Below are 23,994 nucleotides of genomic sequence, written 5' to 3' on the forward strand. Positions count from 1 at the left end.
ACTTTTAAAAAGCCTTTGATTGACTGGACAGGGATCTGTTACGTTTGAAGCTTCTTCAAGCAGGAGTTGATGGAAAGTTCTATGGTACATTGAAGTCTCTGTATGTAAACTGTGTAGGGTGTGTGCAGGTGAATGAAGAGCAGACTGAGTGGTTTCCAATTCCCTTTGGTGTAAAACAAGGGGATGTTTTATCCCCAGCCCTGTTTTCTTTATTTATAAATGATTTGGCTCTGGAAATCAAACAACTGAACCTAGGTATACACCTGGACAGTGTGACTGTAGGCGTCCTCCTCTATGCTGATGATGTTGCACTGCTGGCTGAGACAGCTGAGGATTTACAAACAGTGTTAAATGTTTTACATAACTGGTGCTGTAGATGGAGACTTGTTATAAATCATGCAAAAACTCAAATTATGCACTTTAGGAAAAGATCTGTTCCACGTAGCACAAGAGTTTTAACATTTGATAATATGAATTTGGAGTATGCTACTCACTATAAATATTTAGGGTTTACATTTGACGAGTTTATGAATTTTGTTGGAGTTAAAATCCTGGCAGCTTCAGCCAGCAGAGCTTTGGGGTCTATGATAAATAAGTTAAAAGTGTGCAAAGATCTTGGATGTAGTACATACACCCAGTTGTATGATGCCTGTGTGTCCCCCGTGCTAAACTATGTTGCAGGTGTGTGTGGGGCCAAACAGATCAAAGCTTTAGAAGCTGTAGAAAACAGAGCAATACGCTGCTTCTTGGGAGTTCACAACTTTGTTCCGGTCTTGGCAGCACAGGGCGATATGGGCTGGGTTCCTGGATTTATTCTAAGGAAATATGAAATGGTTAGACTATGGAACTGGATTATTTATATGCCTCATAATAGAATAATGAAAAAGGTCTTCCTTTGGAGTAAATCTAACTCTCCCTGGGCTGCAGAGCTTTGAGCAGTCTTTAACGAAGAACAGCTTCATTATATATTTCATAACAATTTGCCCTGCAATATTAAAGACAGTCAAACAAGGCTATTGTCAACATTTAAAGAAAGGTGGAAAAGTGACATTTTGACTAAACCCAAGTTACGGACTTATGTTCCAATAAAGGATGCTTTCAAGGCTGAATTTTACGTCAAATCTAATTTGACATGGAACCAGAGATCCCTGATTGCTCAGTTACGAACTGGAATTCTACCTCTGGCCTTAGAGACCGGAGGGTTCTCACAAACGCCTGAGAAAGAGGGACTCTGTGGACTATGTAAATTGGGAGAAGTTGAGAGTGAATCTCATTTTTTGTTGTATTGTTCTTTTTATGAGGACCTCAGAAATGTTTTGTTCAGTGAAGTATTTGCTAAAAAACCTGATTTGTTCTAGTGTTGTGACGATGACAAGATGAAATATTTGTGTACACATAATGTTTATAATCTGGCTTTTTTATTTAAATAATGAAATTTAAAATGTGTTTATTGTACCTACTGTCTGGCATCTGGTCAGATGTTTATTTTGGTGTCTTTTAAGCCCATGTTGGGCTGGGCATACTGAATGTATGTAAGACACAATAATAAAAAACTAATTCATTCATTCTGTATAGGACAATAGGTGACAATAAAAACGCATTACAAAAAGGCATATCTTACTAGACAGTTACTGCATAAAGATCTATTGGTGCTTTCTGCATCTGCCAGGATCTGCGTGACAAACATTTCACAGCACAGGGACTGTGCATGCGCTAGCAAACAAATGCTACACAAAGCAAATGCTTGTTATTAGGAGAAATATTGCACCATTAAAAAAGTTGTAATTGAAATTTTCGCTGCTGGACTTTGAAGGTTCTTTGATTTGAACATGCTTTCATTCAGTGGAGCCCAAACACAGTGGAAAATTGAAAAGTCTGAGTCCGCTACTGCGTCTGTCCACTGTGCTCAAAACACCTCAGGACAAGATCACTGATACTGTGCTACAGTTCAGTCTGTAACTTCATACTCTGTCCTGTAAAAAGTACAAAGTCACAATCAGTCTTTCAGAAACATCCATGTGTTTTTTTTTGGTGTTTGACATTAAACCAGCTGTGTAGCAGACCAGTGTCTAACTACCTTCATCATTCATTTGGAAAACATAAATTGACCTTAAATATTCATTAACAACTACTCTATACGTAAGAAATAAGTTTTGCTTTTATTTTGTGATCATAATTCTACAGTTATGGACACATTATAGCAGTGGCTTATTTTGCCTCAACTAATAGTGCAGTCTTCCCATATTAGAACTGAGATTAACTGTAATAAACAGACAGCTGTAATTATAGCAAATTTGATAATCCAGCTCAATAATAAGCATAATATCCAGAATTCTATATAAATATATAACGAATGACACATTTCCTGCTGTCATCTTACAGGCCTGTCTACATTCATGCCAAACAGATATTAGTCATCTGCATCCAATTATTTCTCATTTCTGGGAAGCTTTGCCGACAGTGTGCATTGGCTCCTGGCTGGTTACCTGCTGCTTAGCAACATGGATGCTCGCTACGAGTACAAAGAGGTCTCTCTTTCAAACAACGCCAGTGCTGGTTTTAATAAATAATGTCAAACACCACAGACAACATGAAAAACTGAGGGGTGAGATTTTTCTTTGTCTTTGTTTATCCGTCATGGCGAGGAAGAGAGACTGTTGTGGTCCAGTGTTTTTAACAAGTGTTGTCTGGAAATGGCAGCGCACCAGAGACCAGATAGCAGCTAGCTCTAATGATGTTTCACATAATTCACGACGTGTTTTAAAATTCTGCCCGCGTTCAACGAGATAAAGAAAGGAAGTGAATCCTTGGACATCTTCACAGTCGGTTGATGCCCTATCTTATCTAGGCAGCGAGGCCTGAAGTGAATTCATATCGGAGGGCAGAGTGATAGAGTGATGAGTCAGCCATGGCTCAGCGGGCTGGGATATATTACACCTATCATTTCACAGTGAGAGCGAAGGAGGGGTTGCAGGAAAGCGAAGGGTGCAAAGTAGAGATTGGCCTTAAGAGAGCGAGAGGGAGCATCAACAAAGAAACTGACAGTAACACTACTACCTCTGGATAAATAGTCCCCTTCACTGCACTGGAAGACACCTTAGCCACTCTGCTGTGGTTTCTGTTTTTTAGCTCGAGCAAATTTGCTGCTGGTATTTTGATGTATTTTTAAGCAAAGAAGAACTTGTGGTAGGATGCAGATTTAAGAGAGATTTGAATTCTCCGGAAAACGTCTGAGAGCCTCAATTTGGTTTTTACCAACAAGCACTCTAAGCTTTTAGCTATTTTTTTCAAATCTTTAAAAAAAAATCAAATTAATGCACAACAGTTTCATTATGCAGGCTTCACAGTTGCTCAGTGGTTAGCACCATTGCCTTGCAGCTAGAAGATCCCCAGTTTGCGCCCCGGCCTGGACCTGGGATCTTTCTGCATGGAGTTTACATAAACATACTGTATGTGCTTTACGTGTTCTCCGTGTGCACACGTGGGTTTTCTCCAGGTGCTCTGCCTTCCTCCCGCAGTCCAAAAACATGCTGAGGTTATTTGGTAACTCTAAATTGTCCGTAGGTGTGAATGTGAGTGATTGTTTGTTTCTATATGTATCCCTGTGACAGACTGGCAATCTGTCCAGGGTGTCCCCTGCCTTCACCCTAAGTCAGCTGGGATAGACTCAAGTCCCCTGTGACCCAAATGAGGATTAAGTGGTGTATAGATAATGGAGGGATGGACAATTCTATTATTGTAAAACTAAAACGAACAACCTTGGACTCTATGAATAGGAGAAGGTTTGGAAATTTTTCAGATACAATAAGCTATCTTTTCCCTATCAACCAGGCCAGAGAGAGATTTTTAAAAATGTCAGCAAACATGGGCATTTATACTTTCACATATCAAAACTATAAACTGGAATAAATAACAGTTCTGTCACAATGAGTCCTTTATTCATTCATTCATGGTTCTTGAACCTGTTCTGAAAGTTCTCAACTGCAGCTCTATTAAGCATGATGCAGCTTATATGAAACACATCTTTATTGGATGTGCAGAAATGTGCGACCTTCTTAAATGGTTTTAATAACAGATTAGTCAAGCTATAAGTCCGTGTTTATTTGTAGCTCCAGCCAGGTTATAAACACAACCCTGCTGATGAAAAGTACGTCATCTAACCCACTGCACCACCACATGCTGCTTCACTGAGAACTTTGTTGCTATTTTTACCATCACACTTACGATCTGAATTTCCTGTTGTTCCGATTTGCACCTTTGATCTGCTTCCTCTTCATAGCAGTGACCCCGGGGCTCATGGGTATTCACCTTGTAAAAGTGCAATTTCTAGCAAAGTTTAATTAATAAAAGCTGGTGGCTGTGACATAAACATACTGCTTGGTGTAACACATTATCGAGAAGATTAACTTTTGACTTTTCTTCAACGCAATTATAAATGCTGAGAGGAAAAACAACAATTTCAACTATCTCCTAACTAGTGTTGTATTACCTTGCAGATATGACTGTGTTTGTAATTCTTAGCAAGAAAACGTACTAAGAAAACAGGTTCTTAAGGCTTTTAAAGCGGTTTTCAGTGGCTTGGTGTCTCAGTGTATGTGCTTGTGTGTCTTCTCCAGGTGGCTTCAGAGTCTGAGCACTGTATAATAAAGCGTGAACATGAGAAGTGCATGGAGAGGATCGCAATGCACAACCCAGATGGCACAGAATTCGGTAAGTGAGAATTTGACTGTGGCTATGCATGTGTGTGTTCCCGCATCCTTTGGCATGGAGCCACTGTTTGTCATGGCTCTGCTTCTGTGATTAAATTGTCTATGTCTCTGGTAGCTCAGAAGACACCTAACTGCTAATGAAAGTCATGCATCACCTGCAATTTCTGGGAATTAATAGAAGACAGGCTTGTTTTTATGCTCAATGATCTGGCCTTTTTTAGGTTGGAAAAGGTCATAGAGGGATATGTGAGGATGATGAATACAGTTTTACACCATGTTTTTATTACAAACACATCCCCCTAAAAGGCTGGTGAACAGCACAGGCTGCCATCCAGTCATACAGTTCTCAAACCAAATGTCTGCCTGTAATGTCATGCTGAGCTGCTTTCACATTTTCCCACGTCACTTTTCTGAAAACACAGGAAACTTGTTATGTGGTTCCTGGAAGCAATTATTTTCTTGGCCATGGATTGTGGTTTTCATTAGCGACTGCTACAGGTCTCCCGCTGCTTGAAAATTGCCCAACAGACTGCAACTCCCAGACTGCACTGTGACTCACAGCTTCTCTGACAGCCACCGGAGCCTTGAAAAAAACATGAAGCGTGAAAGATTTAGAGCGTAGGACAACCCGTTTAAAGAGGAGAGGAGCTGTAAGTTCAGCTCGTTTCTCATCTGGAGATTTTAAAGGTCGGCGCTGCAGTCTGTTGCATGTGGTCCTTCTGTGTGTTTGCTTCAGAGATTTTTTTGTATATTTAAATGTTTTCATGAACTCTTATGCAATGTAGTAGGTTGAAGAGAAGTTAGAATTTCTAAACAAATGTGTGTTTAATTTGTATTCACGCAGAATCACACGGGTACTTTGTTGTTGTTGTATTGTATTCCCTTATTCCTCTGTAACATGAACAGTTTGTTCATTTTTGTATTCGCCTATCCATTGTCTGACTACAGTGTCACATGTTGGCCAGCCTTGACCCTTAAACTGATCCCTGTCTCCTCCTGTCCCTTTAATAGAAGCTATTCAGCTCCTTTCTGCTGACAGCAAATCGTTGGTGAGGAAATAAAAGCGCCTGGTTTGCAGAAATCCGACTTGGAGGGTTGAGAAAAAGCTAAAAAAAGGGGAAAGGAGAAAAATGAACACAAGAAAACAATAAGTCAGAGAAAAGCCAAAGAAATTGTCAGCTTGTTTTTTCCCTGATTTATCAAAATCCAATTCTAAAATCATATTTCAAGATTATATTTTTAATTAAGGTGCTCTGGGAGGAGATGAGTGGCTGGCCGTGTGAAATTGCTCCATAATGATTTGCTGTCTGGTGCTGTGATCATCATACTGCTAAATTTACAAACAGCAAATGAATTGTTGTCATAAAATGACTTACAAGAAGTATATTATTCCAGAGCTAAGTTATCTTCATCCAACAGTTTCTCCGAAGCTAAATGAGAATGAATTGGATAGAAATCAGTGGTATTTGTGGTTAGATTTTAACACCTGACTATGACTGTCACACAACAAGGACATTTTATTGTCAGTACGAGTGTCTTACATTTAGAACTGGAGCGTTTAGTCAATTAGTCACTCAGGAGATTTCCAGAGATTGAATTGGCAACTCAGGAATAAAGACAAAACCAACTTGAGTATCTCCAATAAATGAATTTGTTGCATCTCTTTGTTTTATATCAATGTAAACTGAATATTTGTGAATTCTGGACAGTTTTGGACTCATTTGTTAATATCTCTTTGGCCCGTAGGGAGTCATAATGGACATTTAACAAATTTTTTCCCACATTTTTGGCACGAAATCAATCAACTAATGAAATAATATTGATCCATATTTTTATAGGAACTTCGTGGCACATGTCTGAAAAATGAACATTAAATACTCTTTTGCATGTGGTCATATGAATTAACTACGCAATGGTCAGTGTTCTGTTTTAGTTGTGCTCAACGACTCAAATACACAGAAAAAAATCCAATCAGATCGGCTTTAATGACAAAGAAATTACATCCATCTTGTGAATCCATCCATCTGTTTGTGGACATGTATTCAATACCATGTAAGCGCAGTATGTGTGTGTAGTGTGTAAAGTGAGCCCTTGCAGTCCAGTGGAGATTCAGTAAAACTGCGGGATCGTGTGTGAGACAGCCAGTGATGCAGACAGAGCACCTTATTAAGTCGGTTACCTCTGCAGCTCAGTGCGGCTCATTTGGCTCCGATTTGCCCTTTAAAAGGTAATTGGCTTCGTGTCCGGCTCACCAGACAGAACCAAAACAGATTAGAGAGCCAAGCAGAGTAGAGAAAGGTCTGCACACACGCGCACATATGTCCAGGAGCACGTGCACAAACACATTCACAGATGCTCCCGTAGTCACTCGAAACGCACACAGATCAGACATACACCTCCCTCTGCAGCACAACAAAACCACCAGAGCACTGACGATGTGGTAAACCTAGAGGGATGGAGAGGTGCTGGAGATGAAGGAAGCCAAAGCTGTGGTGGAAACACTTGAAATAAAGAATTCATAATGATTAGCACGAGATCAAAACAAGACAGAAAACAACAGATCGAACCAGGTGGAGGTTTAGTTTCACCCTCTGTCAGCTTGTGAATGCAGACAGATGGATCATATCAGATTTACTAACAAAATTAAAGAAGAACAAAGCAAAATCGTACGTTGATGCAGTTCAGTTCAATCACCTGCTAAATAAGTACAACTAGCTAATTTTGCAACTCAATCAATCCTGCCTTAATGAGAGATAATATTGTCCGTTTTTGTTAAAACTCTTGAAGATGTGCTGATTTTAAGTTTTGCAGCCCTCACTAACATAACAAGCTACTATTAACCCCTGTATCTGAATCGGTGTCCCTCCAAAGGTTTGACTACTTCCCATCAAAACCTTCATGAAGCTGTTTATTGCAGGACAGTAAACGTACCTGATGTACCTAATGAACCGGCAACTGTGCATAAATCTGCTATTCTTTTTTGTCACTTATTCGTTTTGATTTTTACTTGCAGTGTTTGCATAATGCATAAAAAATGCCACCATATCATGTCTATTGCAGTGCTTTTCTGTTTCACCACAGCTGTCTAGATCATTTACTAATTGCTCTGACGATTTTGGGAAAAATCTGTAAAAAAAACAAAAAAAAAAACACATCTAATGTAAATAATTATTCAATCAATAATAAGTTTGTGCATAAAAATAATGTACCCCCATCTGCCCCAGAGGTGCCTCATCATGGCTGATCCTGACTTCCTAACTGGAACATGTGAAATAAAAGAGAATTTCAGGTTGATGTAATGTATTTATGACAATGTATTTATGTCACAACACAGGTGTAATCATGGAGCTTGCAACTAAATAATCGAGCTAAATACAAAAACATAAGGGGAGGGATCTGTACAAAGCCAGCAGTGACATGTAAAAATAAATCAAATCAATCCAACAGCTGCAGCATAAAGGTATGTGGTGAACTGGTTGCAGCTCTGACCTCATGTGACCCATAAATGTTGGTCTCACGCTGCTGATGGTACCACCCATCAGGTCCCACCCCTGCAGAGAGACAGCACAACAGCAAGCAAGGCGAGCTAAACAGGAAGACTGTCACACTATTATGACAAGGATCCTTGCCTTAAACTCTTACTATTCATCTGTCAGTATTTTCAGGTTCAAACATGGAATATGTCTTTTTAAAAGTATCAGCCCTATTGTGTGGATTATTTTAAAAGTGCTGCTCAGTGACAAATTAGTGATGATGTTTTAATCATTAAGTCCCTCTGCCAGCGAGTGACTCAAATGATTTAGAAGAAAAGGTAAACTAGTTCAGTAGTAGGTTACCTCTGGTTAAAGTTGGTACCTTCATGGATGTGTGTGCACAGATAAATATCAGCAGTAATTAAACCTGTCATCTTGCTTAATGCTTTATATCTGTCTTAAATCTCAGCAGGTGGTAGGTTGAAGTTACATACACATTATCTGCTTTTGGTGAAGCTGAAGGTTTTAACCACTGACTGTATATAAAGACCGATGGCCCGCTGGTGACATCACTAATACGTTTCCTCGAGAGTGGGCTTGGCACTAGCCTGACTCCTCCTTTCTTTCAGCTAATGCAAAAATGAATGGAACAAAAATGAAACTGATGCAGGACAAACATCGTCCACAGCCTTAATTAAATATAACTTTAAACCCTTAATGCAATTAATACTCATGAGTAAAATATGCTCACCCCCCCGTACAGCTGTCATGAAATGGAAACATTAGCTATAGAGACCAAAATTGTTTTTTGTACCAGTCTGTAAGCATGTGTTTTTTTTCTGCTGTAAAATTACCCATTTTAACATGGGTGTTTATGGGATTGACTTCCTTTTGGAGCCAACCTCAAGTGACCATTTAAGAAACTGCAGTTTTGCGCTTGTGTATTTGCAGAAACAATAATTTTAATTGTCATACAACAGTTATACATAATTCTAAATAATAATAGAACTTACCTCCAACAAAATGGTCAAACTAACTACCAAAATAAGTGGGAAAATGTGTAAAAGACAGTAGTGAAATGTAGAAATAAAGAAACCAAAGCTGCAATACAGAAGTGTGTGTGGAACTGAGTGCTACAGCAGCGCTTGACATTAGCTTTAAATAATTTTTGTTGAATTCCCTGTGATTAATTTTTAGAACTGTTTGATTATTTTTGTTAATAAATGCAATTACTCTTCTTGTGCCTGTCTACCTGCTGCTTTAACATCTTCTTTTCCAGTGAGAAGAAAAATCTTCTGCCTTTTACATGAGCTGACCGTACAAGTTAAAGCTGCTCATACTTGCATAGATAGATATGTATCAAATTAAAATCTCCACTGTGTGATATTGCAGTTCTGCTTGGCTACAGTGACTTTTGGCTCACGGCTCCACTGATCTGGTGCACTTTCTCTGCCTGCATGTGGCAAGCAACTTCTTTTTTTTTTTCACCATCAAATGCTCTAAACCCCCCGCTGTGCACTACCTGCTCAGAGTCTAACAGCAGACAGGCAAGCTTAGCAACTAGACTGTGAACATAGTGGAGCACTTGGCAGATAAAGAGCCAGATAATTCCCACAAGGGCTGATAGCAACAAAAAAACAGTACTAAAAAGGAGTGCACATGAAATTTTCATTCATCAGGTTCCAAGAAACACAACTACAATTGAAGGATAACATCAAAACACATCAGATTAAAGGTTAATGATACATTAAGGTTGTGTTTAGAATTTGTCGGCAGTTTCAAAGTGACAGAAAACTATGGAGAAAGAAAACTGCACTGGGTCAAAAACAGTGGTGTTGATAGTTTATAAATGAAGAGAATACAAAGTGAGGTGCTCTATGATACAACCATTCGTCAGTAGATGAAAAAGAACGACTGTCCCACTTCTTACTAATGTAGGTCCTTAATTCTGGTTGGCAGTCCAGAGAGTATCTGAGGCAACCTCATGAAGACTTTCTAAGTGGACACGTTTTGGTTTATCCATGTATTAATACAGGAGTATTATATTTAAAATCAGAATACCTTACTCATGCCAGTATTAATTAGAAGTGTTAGTCGCTTTTATTTATTTATTTTTTCAAAAAATAAGTTATATGTTGGACTGCACAGTGGCTTCGTGGTTAGCAGTGTCACCTTGCAGCGAGAAGATTCTCAGTTCATGTCCCGACCTGGGCCTGGGATCTTTCTGCATGGAGTTTGCATGTTCTCCCTGTGCATGTGTGGGTTTTCTCCGGGTTCTCCAGCTTCCTCCCACAGTCCAAAAATATGTTCAGGTTAATCGGTAACTCTAAATTGTCTGTAGGTGTGAATGTGAGTGTGATTGTTTGTCTGTATATGTAGCCTTATGATAGACTGGTGACCCTGCCTTTACACTTAGTCAGCTGGGATAGATTCCAGGCCCCCCCGCAACCCTAATGAGGATTAAACGGTGGATGGATGGATGGATGGATGGATGGATGGATGGATGGATGGATGGATGCATAGAAGTTATACATTTTCAAAGAAAGAACTATTTAAGTAGGTAAGATACTGCTGCTGCATTTGATTGCGATGTTGACTGAAGTACCAACACTGTGTCTCAAACAACGTCTTAATATCCTTTCACCAAGATGGGTAATAAGCCTAGAAGGCTGCTTTCATGTTAAAAATAATTTCATCCTGAAAACACAATTTATCAGACTAAACTCTATCATCTCCAATTGAATTATATTAAATTAAGTTTTGTTTTAATTAGTGCCAACATCATTTACTCTGTGTTATAACAGCAAAAATACTGTAGAGTAGCTTCACAGTGACTACATGTGCTGCTTTTCTACTGCCCTCAGCATGTGAGTGGATGTGGGACAACCTGACCTGCTGGCAGGCGGCCAGTATTGGAGAGGTTGTGGTGGTCAACTGTCCAGAGCTGTTTCATGACTTCATGAGCCCTGAAGATGGTGAGTGGCTCCATCAGTTTAACACATGGACTGATATCACGTGAGCTGGGATTGTTTTCATTCAGGTCAAATTTTGTTGAGGCCTGTTTTTCACTTCTAGAAATGGGGAAGATCAGTCGTAACTGCACCGAGGACGGCTGGTCTGAGCCTTTCCCTCACTACGTGGACGTCTGCTTCTTCTACGACAACACGACCAAACCTGTAGGGCCCAGTATACCTCATCTAAATATTTACACATCACATGCATTACCATAAGACATGCTAACGCTCTGTCTCCATCATTAGGACATGTACTACGCCTCAGTCAAAGCTCTGTACACAGTCGGGTACAGCACATCGCTGGTGTCTCTGACCACAGCTATGGTCATTCTCTGCAGGTTCAGGTGAGTTTTCCCAAAATTGACCCATTACATGAACAGTATGCTTCATTTAGAAGCTTATCAGAATTTTACTGTACCATCCGAGTCCTCCTTTTTTTCCTCACTTTGCTGAAACCAAACAGGTATTTGATGAATAGAGAAAAAAATTAAGTTGCATCTATTTTAGCATTTTGCCCCATATACACACAGCATAGGCTACTGGGTGTTCCAAAAACTTTGAACATTAAGGCAGACATTTAGAGCTCTTTATTAAATAAATAAATAAATTATACATACTTTGTTTTCCCTCCTGTACAATTTATAAAAGAACCTCCACACAGCTGAAACAGATGTGAATGTTGTATTGTCTTTTTATTTACGGTACAGAAAATGATGAACACAGACTCCCTAATCTGATATCAGAGTGGTGTGCTGAAGGTTTATAAAGCTGCTCCACCATCCAACAAGCAATTCTGATGATGTATACTGGCACCTCACAGTATACAGTATTGTGGCTGTGCCGTAAGCCTGTAAATATTGGGAGTAAAAACAGAGCAAAAGCAGCCAGAGGTTCAAAGACACCAATAAAATGAAATGATACAGTCTAGCTGAGTTTTTAACCCTTTCTACCCTGGAGGTCCCTATAGCAGGATGAGGTCATGTCTGTCGCAATCCAGTGCCATTTTTTGAAGGTCGCCAGCCTGGCGGATTCAATAAAGAGGCAGCCTGGTGTCACTAGGAATAAAATAGATGTAGCTGTTGTTCTGCTTCATTTCTGCTTCATCAAACTTGCAGTTGATAAACTTCAGAGCAGATTCAATAACATCAGTGTTTAGTGACTCACTGTTATAAGGCTGTTGTTTTCTCTCCAACCAACAGTTTGTATTAGGGGAAATGTCCTTTCTTGATTTTGATTTTAATCTCACTCCCGGCCTTGTGATGAGGACAAGATTGCTGATTCAAGTCAAGGGCTTAAGGGGCAATCGCAGGAGGTTCAGTGGAAATCGGCTGGATGTCTTTCGTAGGTTCTTGAAAAAGTTCCACCTTAATCCAGGAGGCATCCTCATTTCTAGCTGACTAATGAGGAGTTACAGAACATATCGTCACCCCAGGTCACATGGCTAATGGCCAGTTAATGACCAGGACTCACATGCCTCAAGTAAAATCAGGTGTTCCACCAACAACAACAGCAATCATGCCGATAGAGCTGCCAGTTGAGAGTGACTCAAGGCGTTAACTATGGAGAGACTTTATCATTATAGGTGTTTGATAAATGATGTCACAGACCCCTTCTCTGTTTAGAAATGGCTGTTCCAATTTGACATAGATGGCTTCCTTTACTCCTCCCTCAAACTGTCTGTCCTCTCTGTCCAAAATATGGACGTTGCTGTCCTCAAAGGAGTGTCCTTTATCTTTAGTTGCAGGTGGACTGCTGAGTCTTGTCCCGAGGAGCTGCTCTCCTGTGTTGGGCCATCTACTTGTGAAGTTGTTGTTTAGCTAAGATAACTTGTTCTGTGTGTCCTCTCATCTCTCCAGGAAGCTCCACTGCACCAGGAACTTCATTCACATGAACCTGTTTGTGTCCTTCATCCTGAGAGCCATCTCAGTGTTTATCAAAGACGGCGTGCTGTACGCTCAGGAGGACAGCGACCACTGCTTCGTACACACAGTCAGTAGCAATAGCTCATTAATATAAATGCTGTGTGGGCATTTAGAGGCCATAATACACAGTCTGTCTGGAGGAAGGAAAGCAACCATGACTGCCTGTTTAGTTATTAATGAAAAAATTGGTCATTTTCAATTCACAAGGTTAATTATTTCATTAATTTGAAATTGAAGCAGCTAATTACAAAATGGGGCCGCTATTATTCTAAACAGTCAGAACTCTGACAATTTAATAGCTCACAGGAGTCAGTAGTCAAGAAGTTTGAAGACTATTGGCTGTAGGATTATTATTGCTTTATTAGTTCCAGAGAGCCGTATTGAACAATTTCTGTAGATTCCAGCTGCTCATTTTAAAAAGGAAAGCATGGGTGTAAATCATGATCAGGCCTGTTGTGTTTGAGATATAAAGACAGCTTGAAGACAAAAATGACTGAAACGGTGCTCCTCCAGTCTTTCCTGTTTGATATTCACCTTTGAAGGAACATCAATCACATGCAAATTTTAAAAAAAGCAAACACGCTATTAGATGACTAATACTCCCTGATTACAAATGCAGAACAAGCTCTTAGCCTTTGTCTGGTAACAACACTCTGCACACTGTTGTTAAGCAGCCATGATAAATAAACCTAATTAGGTACGCTAATGGCTTCAGCAGGGCCACTGGAAATCTTCTACTGGAGCTTATTAACATATCAATGGTTACGTTGCCCTTTTTTTTTTTTTCCAAAATGTGTTGCTTTACCGTCGTTGCCATGGCGATCACAGGTCATCATCATGGCTGTACCGAGAGTCAGATCAGTGCTGTAATTGGTTGACCCCACACTGAATATGGACTCCAGTCATTAACATGATGTCATTAGATTACACTTCACCTGACACATCGGTGGCTCGTTTCTGCTGGGGGTGAGGTTTCACACCGATCGTTTGCATATTCACAGACACATTTTAGGGTAATTACAATATGATGCACCGTGTTGCAGTCTGGTGACAACGACATCTGTTTACACTGTGATTTACAGGGATTAGTCACTCTCACATTTATGTTCGTGAGCTTCTAGAAGAAAGACTGACTATGACTATTAACCCTCTGAACCCCAAACAGGTCCTGGTTGATTCGTTGCCGTTATATTTTTACTCACTGTTTTCACTTCAGTATAAAATCTTTCACTATTATTGAAACAGCACAATCATGGATAGAAATAAATAGTACTCAAAAATGTCTTTTGTACAGTTATAATACCATAAATTATCACAAAAAAAGTTGAGTTTATTTGACAATTTATTAACATGTGCAACCGTTTTTCAAGTATCTACTGGTGGGACTAATGTTGGAACAAATGACGAGAAGCTTCTGAATTTATGACTCATGTTTGTTTGTTGCAGCTAAGATGTTAATGTCCTTGTTGCACAGAGGAGTTCAGGGTTTTTTTTGTTTGTTTTATTACAGAATGTGGTGAGAGTAAACAACTTGTTTTTGCTCTTGGTGAATTTTAAGTGAGACATGTAGAAAAAATTAGATGATATATCACCATTTTAAATCTAGATTTGTTTACTTTTGCCAAGAGAATGACATGTCACACATGATTCAAAACATTTTTTATGTTTGACCTGTATTCAGAAGGATTCAGAGGGTTAGAATGGATGTTGTATTTACAAACTGAAACAAAATGCTTTTACTGTGGAGAAAGCAACTACAACTCGTATTATTTTTTCAAAGACAATACAATCTATGAAACATTTTGAAGGAGTAACATTTCATTCTGTTTATGATAGTATTGAAACAATTCGCACACTTTTTAAATAATATAGAATCCATAATATTTCAAATTCTTCAAAACAGTTGTCCAACGTCGGTCTTTCAGATATGAAAGACAAAACAGATGTGCGGCCACCTTTAGCGTCACTGACACGTCTCTCCCGTGTTTCCATGTGCAGGTGGCGTGTAAAGCGGTGATGGTTTTCTTCCATTACTGCGTCATGTCCAACTATTTCTGGCTGTTCATTGAAGGTCTGTATCTCTTCACTCTGCTGGTGGAGACTTTCTTTCCTGAGAGACGCTATTTCTACTGGTACACCATCGTAGGATGGGGTGAGTTTCCCTCTGATTATCATTAGTGCCAACCAATTCAGGTACTCTTCATAATGTGAATTTCAAAATGGATTCCTTAACTTGAGCTTTCAGAAATACTTTTGTTGTACTTTTCCTTGAGTACATTTGACTTGCAATTTACAGACTTTTAGTCAAAATAGAGAACATCATTTAGAGAAAAAAAACTATCCACTAAATAATATGTTTTGTTTTGTTTTTGTTAATATGAGATCAAGGCAAACAAAATCCTGTATTGGAAGTCCTAGGGCTCTTACATGAATAGATTATTATGTGATTAATTACTGAAATCTGAAGTAAAAATATCATCCTCCTCTCTTTATTATATTTTTTTCTTACAACATATGTTGAAATTTCCAATTTTATTGATGATTGTTTGCTTACAGTTTGAATTGATGATTACAGGAACTCCCACCATTTGTGTGACTGTCTGGGCAGTTCTGAGGCTGCATTTTCATGACACTGGGTATGTTCTTCTTCACAACCTCAAATTTCACTGCAGGAAAATAACTAAGTAAATATACTTAAATATTTGCACATCACTTAATATTTTCATTTTCTAGTGCTTTGTACTCACAGTCAACTACAGTCAGTTAAAAAAACAGTTTATTTGATAATTTTAATTACTGCTTTACTATTACAATTCATATTCACATCAGTCATGCACGTAATATAATCATAAGTTGTACAAACATCTTCTAAAGACACTCAAAATCCCAATCCCTCTATGTTTTTGTCTGAATTGAACACTTTATTTTACAGGAACAACAAAAAATATATATGATTCTCTTGGAGATTGTATATGAGAAATCTACACATGTACATGTAATTGAAGTGTTTCTTTAGATTTAATCACTCAATGATGCTTCTGTAGTGCTTACATGGAATAAATAAAGAGGGAGGAAGATGAGGCCCAGGAGGACATAGAGGTCTCTCTTGAGAGTGAGACTCAGTGTCTCAATGAGGCTACCTGTAAAAATAAAGGCTAAAATTAAAAAAAAAAAAAGCTGGTGGACAGAAGAGAGAGGAGGTAGAAGAGGAAGGAGAGGACCCGTGTAACGAAGATAGCGTAGAACAGGATGACGTAAAACACCAGGAAAGACCAAGAAAGGAAGGAGATCACAGAAATGGCATGAACAATAATGAGGAAGAGAATTGCGAGGGGGAAGAAGAGGAGGTAGAAGAGGATACAGCTGGTGGAGACAAGGGAACCAATCGGAGGGCAGAAATGTAGGACGGGCATGAACATTGACCAGTTGCAGTGCCTTTTTTGGTTGCCTGTAGAGCCAGTCAGATCTTTCTTTCTCTTGACTCCCAAAGGAATAAAGCCGGCCATCCACTCAGAATTCCAGTTAGAAAAATCAGAGTATCATGTCTGGATGGGACGCTATTCCAAACACTATGGGGTTGGAACGGATCAGCTTACACTGTGGAAAAGGACACGATTTGTGGGGGATATATTCTGGATAATTTTTTTACTCCTAAATAATTTTACATTGTGGTTTTGCAACTTTTCCTTCAGTGAAACATCTGATTACATCTTCCACCACTTAAGAAACACATATTCGTAGTGTAAAAGGAATATGAAAACATGTCAGAGCAAATAAACAGAAGTCTTCAGGATGTTAACAAACACAGAGGTCCAAATATGTGTCGAGGTAATTCCTCACACGTATAGCTTCTCTTCATCTTAGCTCCTGTACAGATGAAGATGAAGAAGGTTTTCAGTAAAAATGCAGGACTCTACTGACACCCATGTGGAAAATTCTATCTTTGCTGTTTCACTGATCCTTTCATTTATGCTGACAGGGGTTTGAATACAGTTTTGGAGTGAATTAGCTCAAAATGTTCTGGGATCGTGCAAATTAAGACCTTTTTGTGTGTAATTTAAAACAGTAGTGGATTTCTCCAGCCCTGCTTCCATTTACATTTTTAGTCATTTTCTGTGCACAATACATGATGTAATGTGAGTGGAAGAAAACAAACAACCTTTAGAGGTATTGCGCAAATTTGATGTGTTCCTTTAGCGGATTTCATTTTCGATTGCAGATGTGCTTCCGTTTAAAACTCTCCCTTCCTTTCTGAACACTCCACTCCTTTATTTTTCAGATGGCTATTTGCTTGACATTGTGTATGATATCATGCATTACCTATTGTCTACAAAATGTTATTATTAAAATGCACTGTTCTCCTCCTCCTGCAGGTGCTGGGATACAAATGAGAACACTGCCCTCTGGTGGGTGATCAAAGGACCAGTGGTGGCCTCCATAATGGTGAGACAGACGCTCATTCAGCTTAGACTGTGTCACGAACTTTCTCACAGAAAAGGAGTGAGCACGTATGTGGCGTGAATGCTGTGAAATTATTTATTTAAGTAAAGTATTCGCCAAAGTAAATTGAGGTTATGTAAAAAACATATATACCGGGCTTTGCAAAAGTTCTGTTACACTCGGTTTCATGATCTTTAGAGACGTTTACATGTCGGAGTGAAAAATTCCATGAAATAAACTGAAAGTTCTACCTTATAGGCAGGTGTCCTTAATACAATTTTTTTTCTCCGGTGAAGTTGTATCAAGATGGAAGTCAAAGGAGTTGAGATATCTGCTCTCCTTCGTGCTGAACATCAGCCAGATGACCGTCCACAGAGTCGCGGAGAGGCTAAAGAATGGTGAAGATCTTTCAGGTCTTCACCATTCTTGAAAGATCACCTGAAAGATCTTCACCATTCTTGAGCCTCTCCGCGACTCTGTGGACGGTCATCCGGCTGATGTTCAGCTGCTTGGCTCTGTCAGACTTGTTGTGGCCAGCATGAAGGAGAGCAGATATCTCAACTCTTTTGACTTCCATCTTGATACTACTTCACCGGAGAACAAATTTGTGTTAATGACACCTGCCTATAAGGTAGAACTTTCAGTTTGTTTAATGGAATTTTTCACTCCGACATGTAAACATCTCTAAAGATCATGAAACCGTGTAACAGAACTTTTGCAAAGCCCGGTATATATATATATATATATATATATATATATATATATATATATATATATATATATATATATATATAAATATGGAACATTTCCAGCAACCATCACTCCTGTGTTCTAATGATACGTTGATAATATGCTACATACTGATGATTAGAAAACCCTTGTGCGATTATGTTAGCACATGAATAAATGGCAGAATGTTGACAAAGAGAGGGCAGGCCGACTTCGAAGGCTACTTGTTCAGATAAACCGTCTCTCACCTACAACCTCCTCTCTGCTGGCTTCTTCCTGAAATGAGAAGAAACCAGACAGAGCAGAACAGCCAACTGACTGACATGTAATTTATGTTTTGCTGATTTCTTACATGATATTTGTTGACAGATCAATTTCGTCCTCTTCATTGGAATTATAATCATCCTGGTCCAAAAACTGCAGTCTCCTGATATCGGAGGGAACGAGTCCAGCATTTATCTGTAAGTTACAATCAACAGGGTAGCAACAGCAGTGGAGTGTGTGTTCAGAAATGTTCAAGCTGTAAGTCAAGAATTCATATTTTAATTAGTGAAGTGGATTACTGTAGAGTCACATTTTGTTAAAGAGTAAGGCTGGCAATGTTGAGATTTTTCTTATTGTCAACAAATTCTATGAAAATACTGAAAGTCTTGATCCACTGTTCTTGTATGCTTATAGTCTGATATAGGTAATACTTTGTGCTATGTTGTACAAATGCTAAAAAAAATACGCATCAGTCAGCCACACTGTTGGACATGTTACTTCATTACCATGAACATACACCTAGAATGAATTGCTGTAAATACTCACTAGCATCCTTTAAATATACACTACTGTTCAAAAGTTTGAGGTCACTTATTTGAGAAGGAAAAGCAATTTTTTTTCAATAAAGATCACATTAAATTAATCAGAAATACAGTCTCGACATTGTTAATGTGGTAAATGACCATTCTAGCTGGAAACGGCTGATTTCTAATGGAATATCTCCATAGGGGTACAGAGGAACATTTCCAGCAACCATCACTACTGTGTTCTAATGCTACATTGTGCTAGCTAATGGTTTCGACAGGCCAGTTTATTATTAGAAAACCCTTGTGCAATTATGTTAGCACATGAATAAAAATGTGAGTTTTCATGGAAAACATGAAATTGTCGGGGTAATCCCAAACTTTTGAATGGTAGTGTATTTTGAGGGTCAATGGACAATGGCATTTTAATTATAACTTTTAAAAACTTTAAATTCATTTAGTAGCTAAATTTTAAACGCCTGATGTGTCCGCCCAGAGCAGATTTTCAGGTTCATTTGTTGGACCTGTTGGCATCAACTTTGAGCCTCATTATGGAGCTGTACAGTAGCCAGACATCAGTCCTGCTCTGCTCCCTCAGGACTGTGTCTTTGGAGGCCCTGCAGATAATGCCATTCTCATCTGCTGCTCAGACCTGTGCGTGCGTGACCGAGTGTGAGGATGTATGTGTGTGTGTGTGAGAGACTGTGTGTGAGACTGTGTGTCTGTGTCCCTAAAGACGTTGTCTTTGTTGTATTGTGTGTTGTCTTTGTGCTGTGTAGCAGCTGTGCTCAGAAATGCTTCAGTGAGCCCACACAGGCTGTTCAACATTCGTGCAGGATGTCAGAGTTATCCACCATCACACTGTAAGTGTGTGTGTGTGTCCGTTTTTTGTTGTCCGCATGTGTGTATGTGTGCGTTTGTTTTTACACCAGGGGCTCTTAAAGTCTTTTTTTAACGGTCCATGTTTCCAAATGTGTAATCGCACTTACAAACACAGAATTTATTTCTAGTACTTCTGCTTATGAACAAAAAGGTTTATTCATCCACTACTGTTCAAAAGTTTGGGGTCACTTAGAAATGTCCTCTTTTTATGAAAGAAAAACATTTTTTTCAATGAAGATAACATTAAATGAATCAAAAATACAATCTAGACATTGTTAATGTGGTAAATGACTATTTTAGCTGGAAACGGCTGATTTTTCCAGCACCCATCACTCCTGTGTTCTAATGCTACATTGTGTTAGCTAATGGTGTTGAAAGGGCTAATTGATGATTACAAAACCCTTGTTCAATATGTTAGCACATGAATAAAAGTGTGAGTTTTCATGCAAAACATGACATTGCCTGGGTGACCCCCACTTTCCAACGGTATTGTATAATTTGGGTTTTTAGATTTGGTTTTGTTTTTATTTCTAGTGCTGGTGGTTACATCTAAATCATATTAGTAAATTATCTCACATTATAATGAAAGACCTGCAAATGATTTGGGGATAACTCACTGGCTAACTGTCTTGCTTAGAGTGAGATAAGGGGGATACAGCTTCAATATCGGTCTGAGGATATGCAACATCATCACACAGATGCATGTGAAGCCATAAATTGTCAATTAATACACTTTGTGTTTTTTCAGGAGTAAATAAACAAAATATAACAAGTAAATTAGTGTTTTACATTTTGGTAGTAGATGTTTAGACAGAACCCAAACTAGCTATTTCCCATTGTCAGTCTTTGCACTAATAATAATAATAATAGTCCTAATAATGATAACAATATTAATCATAATAAATAGACAGATGATAGGAGGGCGTCTTTCTCTTTTAACTCTCAGCAAGAAGCTATTTCATAAGGACCCCTGGGGGCCACTGGACCAAACTGTAGTTTGTCACTATGTTTGTTGTGTGTACTTCTGTATTTCCATCTGTCAAATCTATGTCAGCTGCTGTTGTTGGCTACATGAGACGTACCGCTGAGATAAAGACACAAATGTAGTTCCATATGACTATAGTATCACTATTTTTCTGCTCTAAATTATGAGATGAATTTGACCTAAAATGTCCAGTAATGTATAGTAAAATGAATGTGACTCATAGAGGATATGGATACAAGTGTTGTAGGTGTTCTTCTTATTGTCAACAAAGCCAATAAAAAGTAAGTCCATCACTTAATAATTTCTGACTTCCCAGCTTGGTCTGTTGCATATTTGTTTCTACAGAGATGATTAAAAGGCTCATTAATTTGCTTTTACTGCGTTGCTCAGTAGATTTTAGCAAACGTTACTCAAACAGGAGGAAATGATGCCTTTGCTTGAAATTATTTTTAGCAGCATGATGGTGGACGTGGGACGGACACGAAATAAACCACAGTGCCCAGGTTCATTTAGATGAAGGAGCATATCCGTCAGTGCAACAACATGACTCACGGATCTTTTTTTAATAGATTGAGGAGGACTGTGGAGCTGTGTGGCAATAGGCAAATTTTATTTATTGTTGGTTTTTATTTTTTCATCTGATTTGTTGACAATAAGAAAAATATCACCATCCTTATCATTTAATCTAAACATAATTATGACAAAGCCTCTTTCTTAAAAAAAAAAAACCTCACTGTACTTGCTATTTCTTTTTTTTTTAACATTTCAATCTGCTGCAAAAGTGAGAAAATGTGTTACGACATTGCGTCAGCAGTGCAACTCTTGCATCACCTCAAGTCGTCCAGCAGCAGTAACCTCACCTTCAATGAGTGTGATTTGTGTTTGACTTGCACCTCGATCATGTTAAGCTGTTTGTTGTTCGTGTGTGTGTGTGTGTTCAGGCGTCTGGCGCGCTCCACCCTCCTGCTCATCCCCCTGTTTGGGATTCACTACACTGTGTTCGCCTTCTCGCCCGAAGATGTCAGCAAGAGGGAGAGGCTGGTCTTTGAGCTGGGGCTTGGATCTTTTCAGGTACAGCTCCACCAACGTCCGGCTTCACTTTAAGGAAAACACCAGATGATAAATGAAAGAGCATAATAGGGTAATAAATCATATGAGTATGCAAGATAGGCCCAGGCTTTTAAGGAGAGTGCTTGTGATATTCACAAGTCTTCTGCCCTCATTATCCAACGCTATGCAGCCCAGTAAAATGTTTTTACTGGAACCAAGTGTGAAACAGTAGAAAGATTTTTGGGTAACGTGTGAAATGACGGTGATTTGGGCTGTTACTGCCTCTCATTCTCACTTCTTCTTACTTGACTTATTTCCTGAGTAAGCATGTTTCCTCGTCAGTTTATGGCCTCAGTTGCTAGTTTCAAGTCATCTTTCAATATAATAATATTATGTTCATTTCGTAAATTATTGTCTCATTTACAGCGATAAAACAAGGCATGGTTTTCAAAACGGTCATCCACAAGCCACTGAGAGATGTCATGGTGGCTAGGTCCATCTGCGCCCATATCTGTAATTCAGTTTATGCAAAAAATAAATATAAAGTCAACATTCTGTAGTACACCCTGTAATAGTGATAGCTGTGCATTTTAAAAGTTTTTTTGCCCCTGCAGTCAGACTCTTTTTGATATGTCTTTGGCCTTTGCTATTGAAGATGCTGTAATTTTTGAAGATGAAAGCACATATTGTCTTATTTGTTGTCTCCATCCTCCTCCTCCTCCTCCTCAGGGCTTTGTGGTAGCTGTCCTCTACTGTTTCCTCAATGGAGAGGTAAGCGTTTACTCCTTTTTCCTTCAGGTACACAGTCACTTTGATATTTGCCTTCTTTCTTGACATAGAAAGCAGCTGCACTAAGCACATTTCAGGATAGACGCCAGCTTCTAAATGTTAGTGCTGAATATTATTCAAACCAATAACTTTTCTTTGTTCACCTGTCCTCTGTGTTTAACATTTCAAAGCAGTGCATATACATTTAATTAAATTGTGTAATACAATTTTTTATGCTTGTAAGCAGATATAGCGACAAATAGTGTTACTTCTGTTCTGACACATTTGTTAGTAGTGTAATATATAGTATGATACATTTGTAATCGTTTATAATGATATATGCTTAAATGTGTAAGCAAGTTAGTGCCCTTTGCTTATTTGCCATAGGAGGATGAGAAAAACATATTTATGACGTACACTACCGGTCAAAAATTTTAGAACACCCCTATTTTTCCAGTCTCAGACCATCAAGCTTCCTCCTCCATGTTTGACAGTTGATGTCACACACTGAGGAACCGTACTACTGGACGGCGTACAAAAATCCTGTGTGATGAACTAAAGATTTAAAATTTTGATTCATCAGTCCATAAAACCTCCTTCCAGTCTTCAGTAGTTCATTGGTGGTGTTTCAGGCAAACCTCTGTTTCTTATTCTGACATCTTAGCAATGGCTTTCTTGGTGCTACTTGACCTATCACGCCTATCACCAAGCTGTTGACTCTCAGAAACTTGTCTTCTGATTCTGTTGTGGCTTTGGGTCTTCCAGACCTCTCTCTGTCAGAGTTTCCCCCAGTTTCTAAATGCCTTTGGACGGTAAAGAAAAATGTGCTCACTGGCACCTTGACATTCTTCGCAGTTTCTCTGTAGGAAAGACCTACATTTTTAAGTGTTATGATGGTCTGTCTCTCTTCTATTGTTAATTGCCTTTTCCTCGCCATTTTTTTTTAGCAACCTACTACTTTCTGCAGTGCTACAATACTGTTTAAATAATGCTCTTGAGCATTGAGGTGCCATGGTGTGTTCCAACACTACTTTTATGCAGACAGAGGGGATTGTAAGTAATCAAGTTGAGACACCTGTAGGATTTGGTAGCATCAACTTTCAAGGCTTGATCAACCTCCATTGCTGCAGAACAGCTTTAAGTTGTTAACCCATTTCTTGTTCCTTGAAAAAGGCCTTTCTGTATAATTCTGAAAAGTGCAATTATTTTCAGTTTTGGGTAACTTAACCTTTTT

General features: G+C 38.8%; 1 protein-coding gene across 5 annotated transcripts in view; it reads left to right on the forward strand.

The window, feature by feature from the left end:
* Window positions 1-23,994, forward strand: part of LOC110951134 (pituitary adenylate cyclase-activating polypeptide type I receptor-like) — a 39,161-nt gene that overhangs the window by 9,902 nt on the left and 5,265 nt on the right. For 3 of the 5 annotated variants that reach the window (XM_022194065.2, XM_022194064.2, XM_022194066.2), the window contains exons 3-14: window positions 4,617-4,710; window positions 11,047-11,157; window positions 11,258-11,358; window positions 11,443-11,540; window positions 13,053-13,185; window positions 15,117-15,270; window positions 15,694-15,754; window positions 17,492-17,561; window positions 18,657-18,748; window positions 19,855-19,938; window positions 21,884-22,013; window positions 22,722-22,763. In XM_022194065.2, the coding sequence (XP_022049757.1) occupies window positions 4,617-4,710; window positions 11,047-11,157; window positions 11,258-11,358; window positions 11,443-11,540; window positions 13,053-13,185; window positions 15,117-15,270; window positions 15,694-15,754; window positions 17,492-17,561; window positions 18,657-18,748; window positions 19,855-19,938; window positions 21,884-22,013; window positions 22,722-22,763 (1,170 nt within the window). The remainder of the gene's footprint in view (window positions 1-4,616; window positions 4,711-11,046; window positions 11,158-11,257; window positions 11,359-11,442; window positions 11,541-13,052; window positions 13,186-15,116; window positions 15,271-15,693; window positions 15,755-17,491; window positions 17,562-18,656; window positions 18,749-19,854; window positions 19,939-21,883; window positions 22,014-22,721; window positions 22,764-23,994) is intronic. The other 2 variants (XM_022194067.2, XM_022194068.2) reach the window with 1 other exon arrangement.

This window comes from Acanthochromis polyacanthus, chromosome 9, assembly GCF_021347895.1.
Source record: "Acanthochromis polyacanthus isolate Apoly-LR-REF ecotype Palm Island chromosome 9, KAUST_Apoly_ChrSc, whole genome shotgun sequence".
Lineage (NCBI taxonomy): Eukaryota > Metazoa > Chordata > Actinopteri > Pomacentridae > Acanthochromis > Acanthochromis polyacanthus.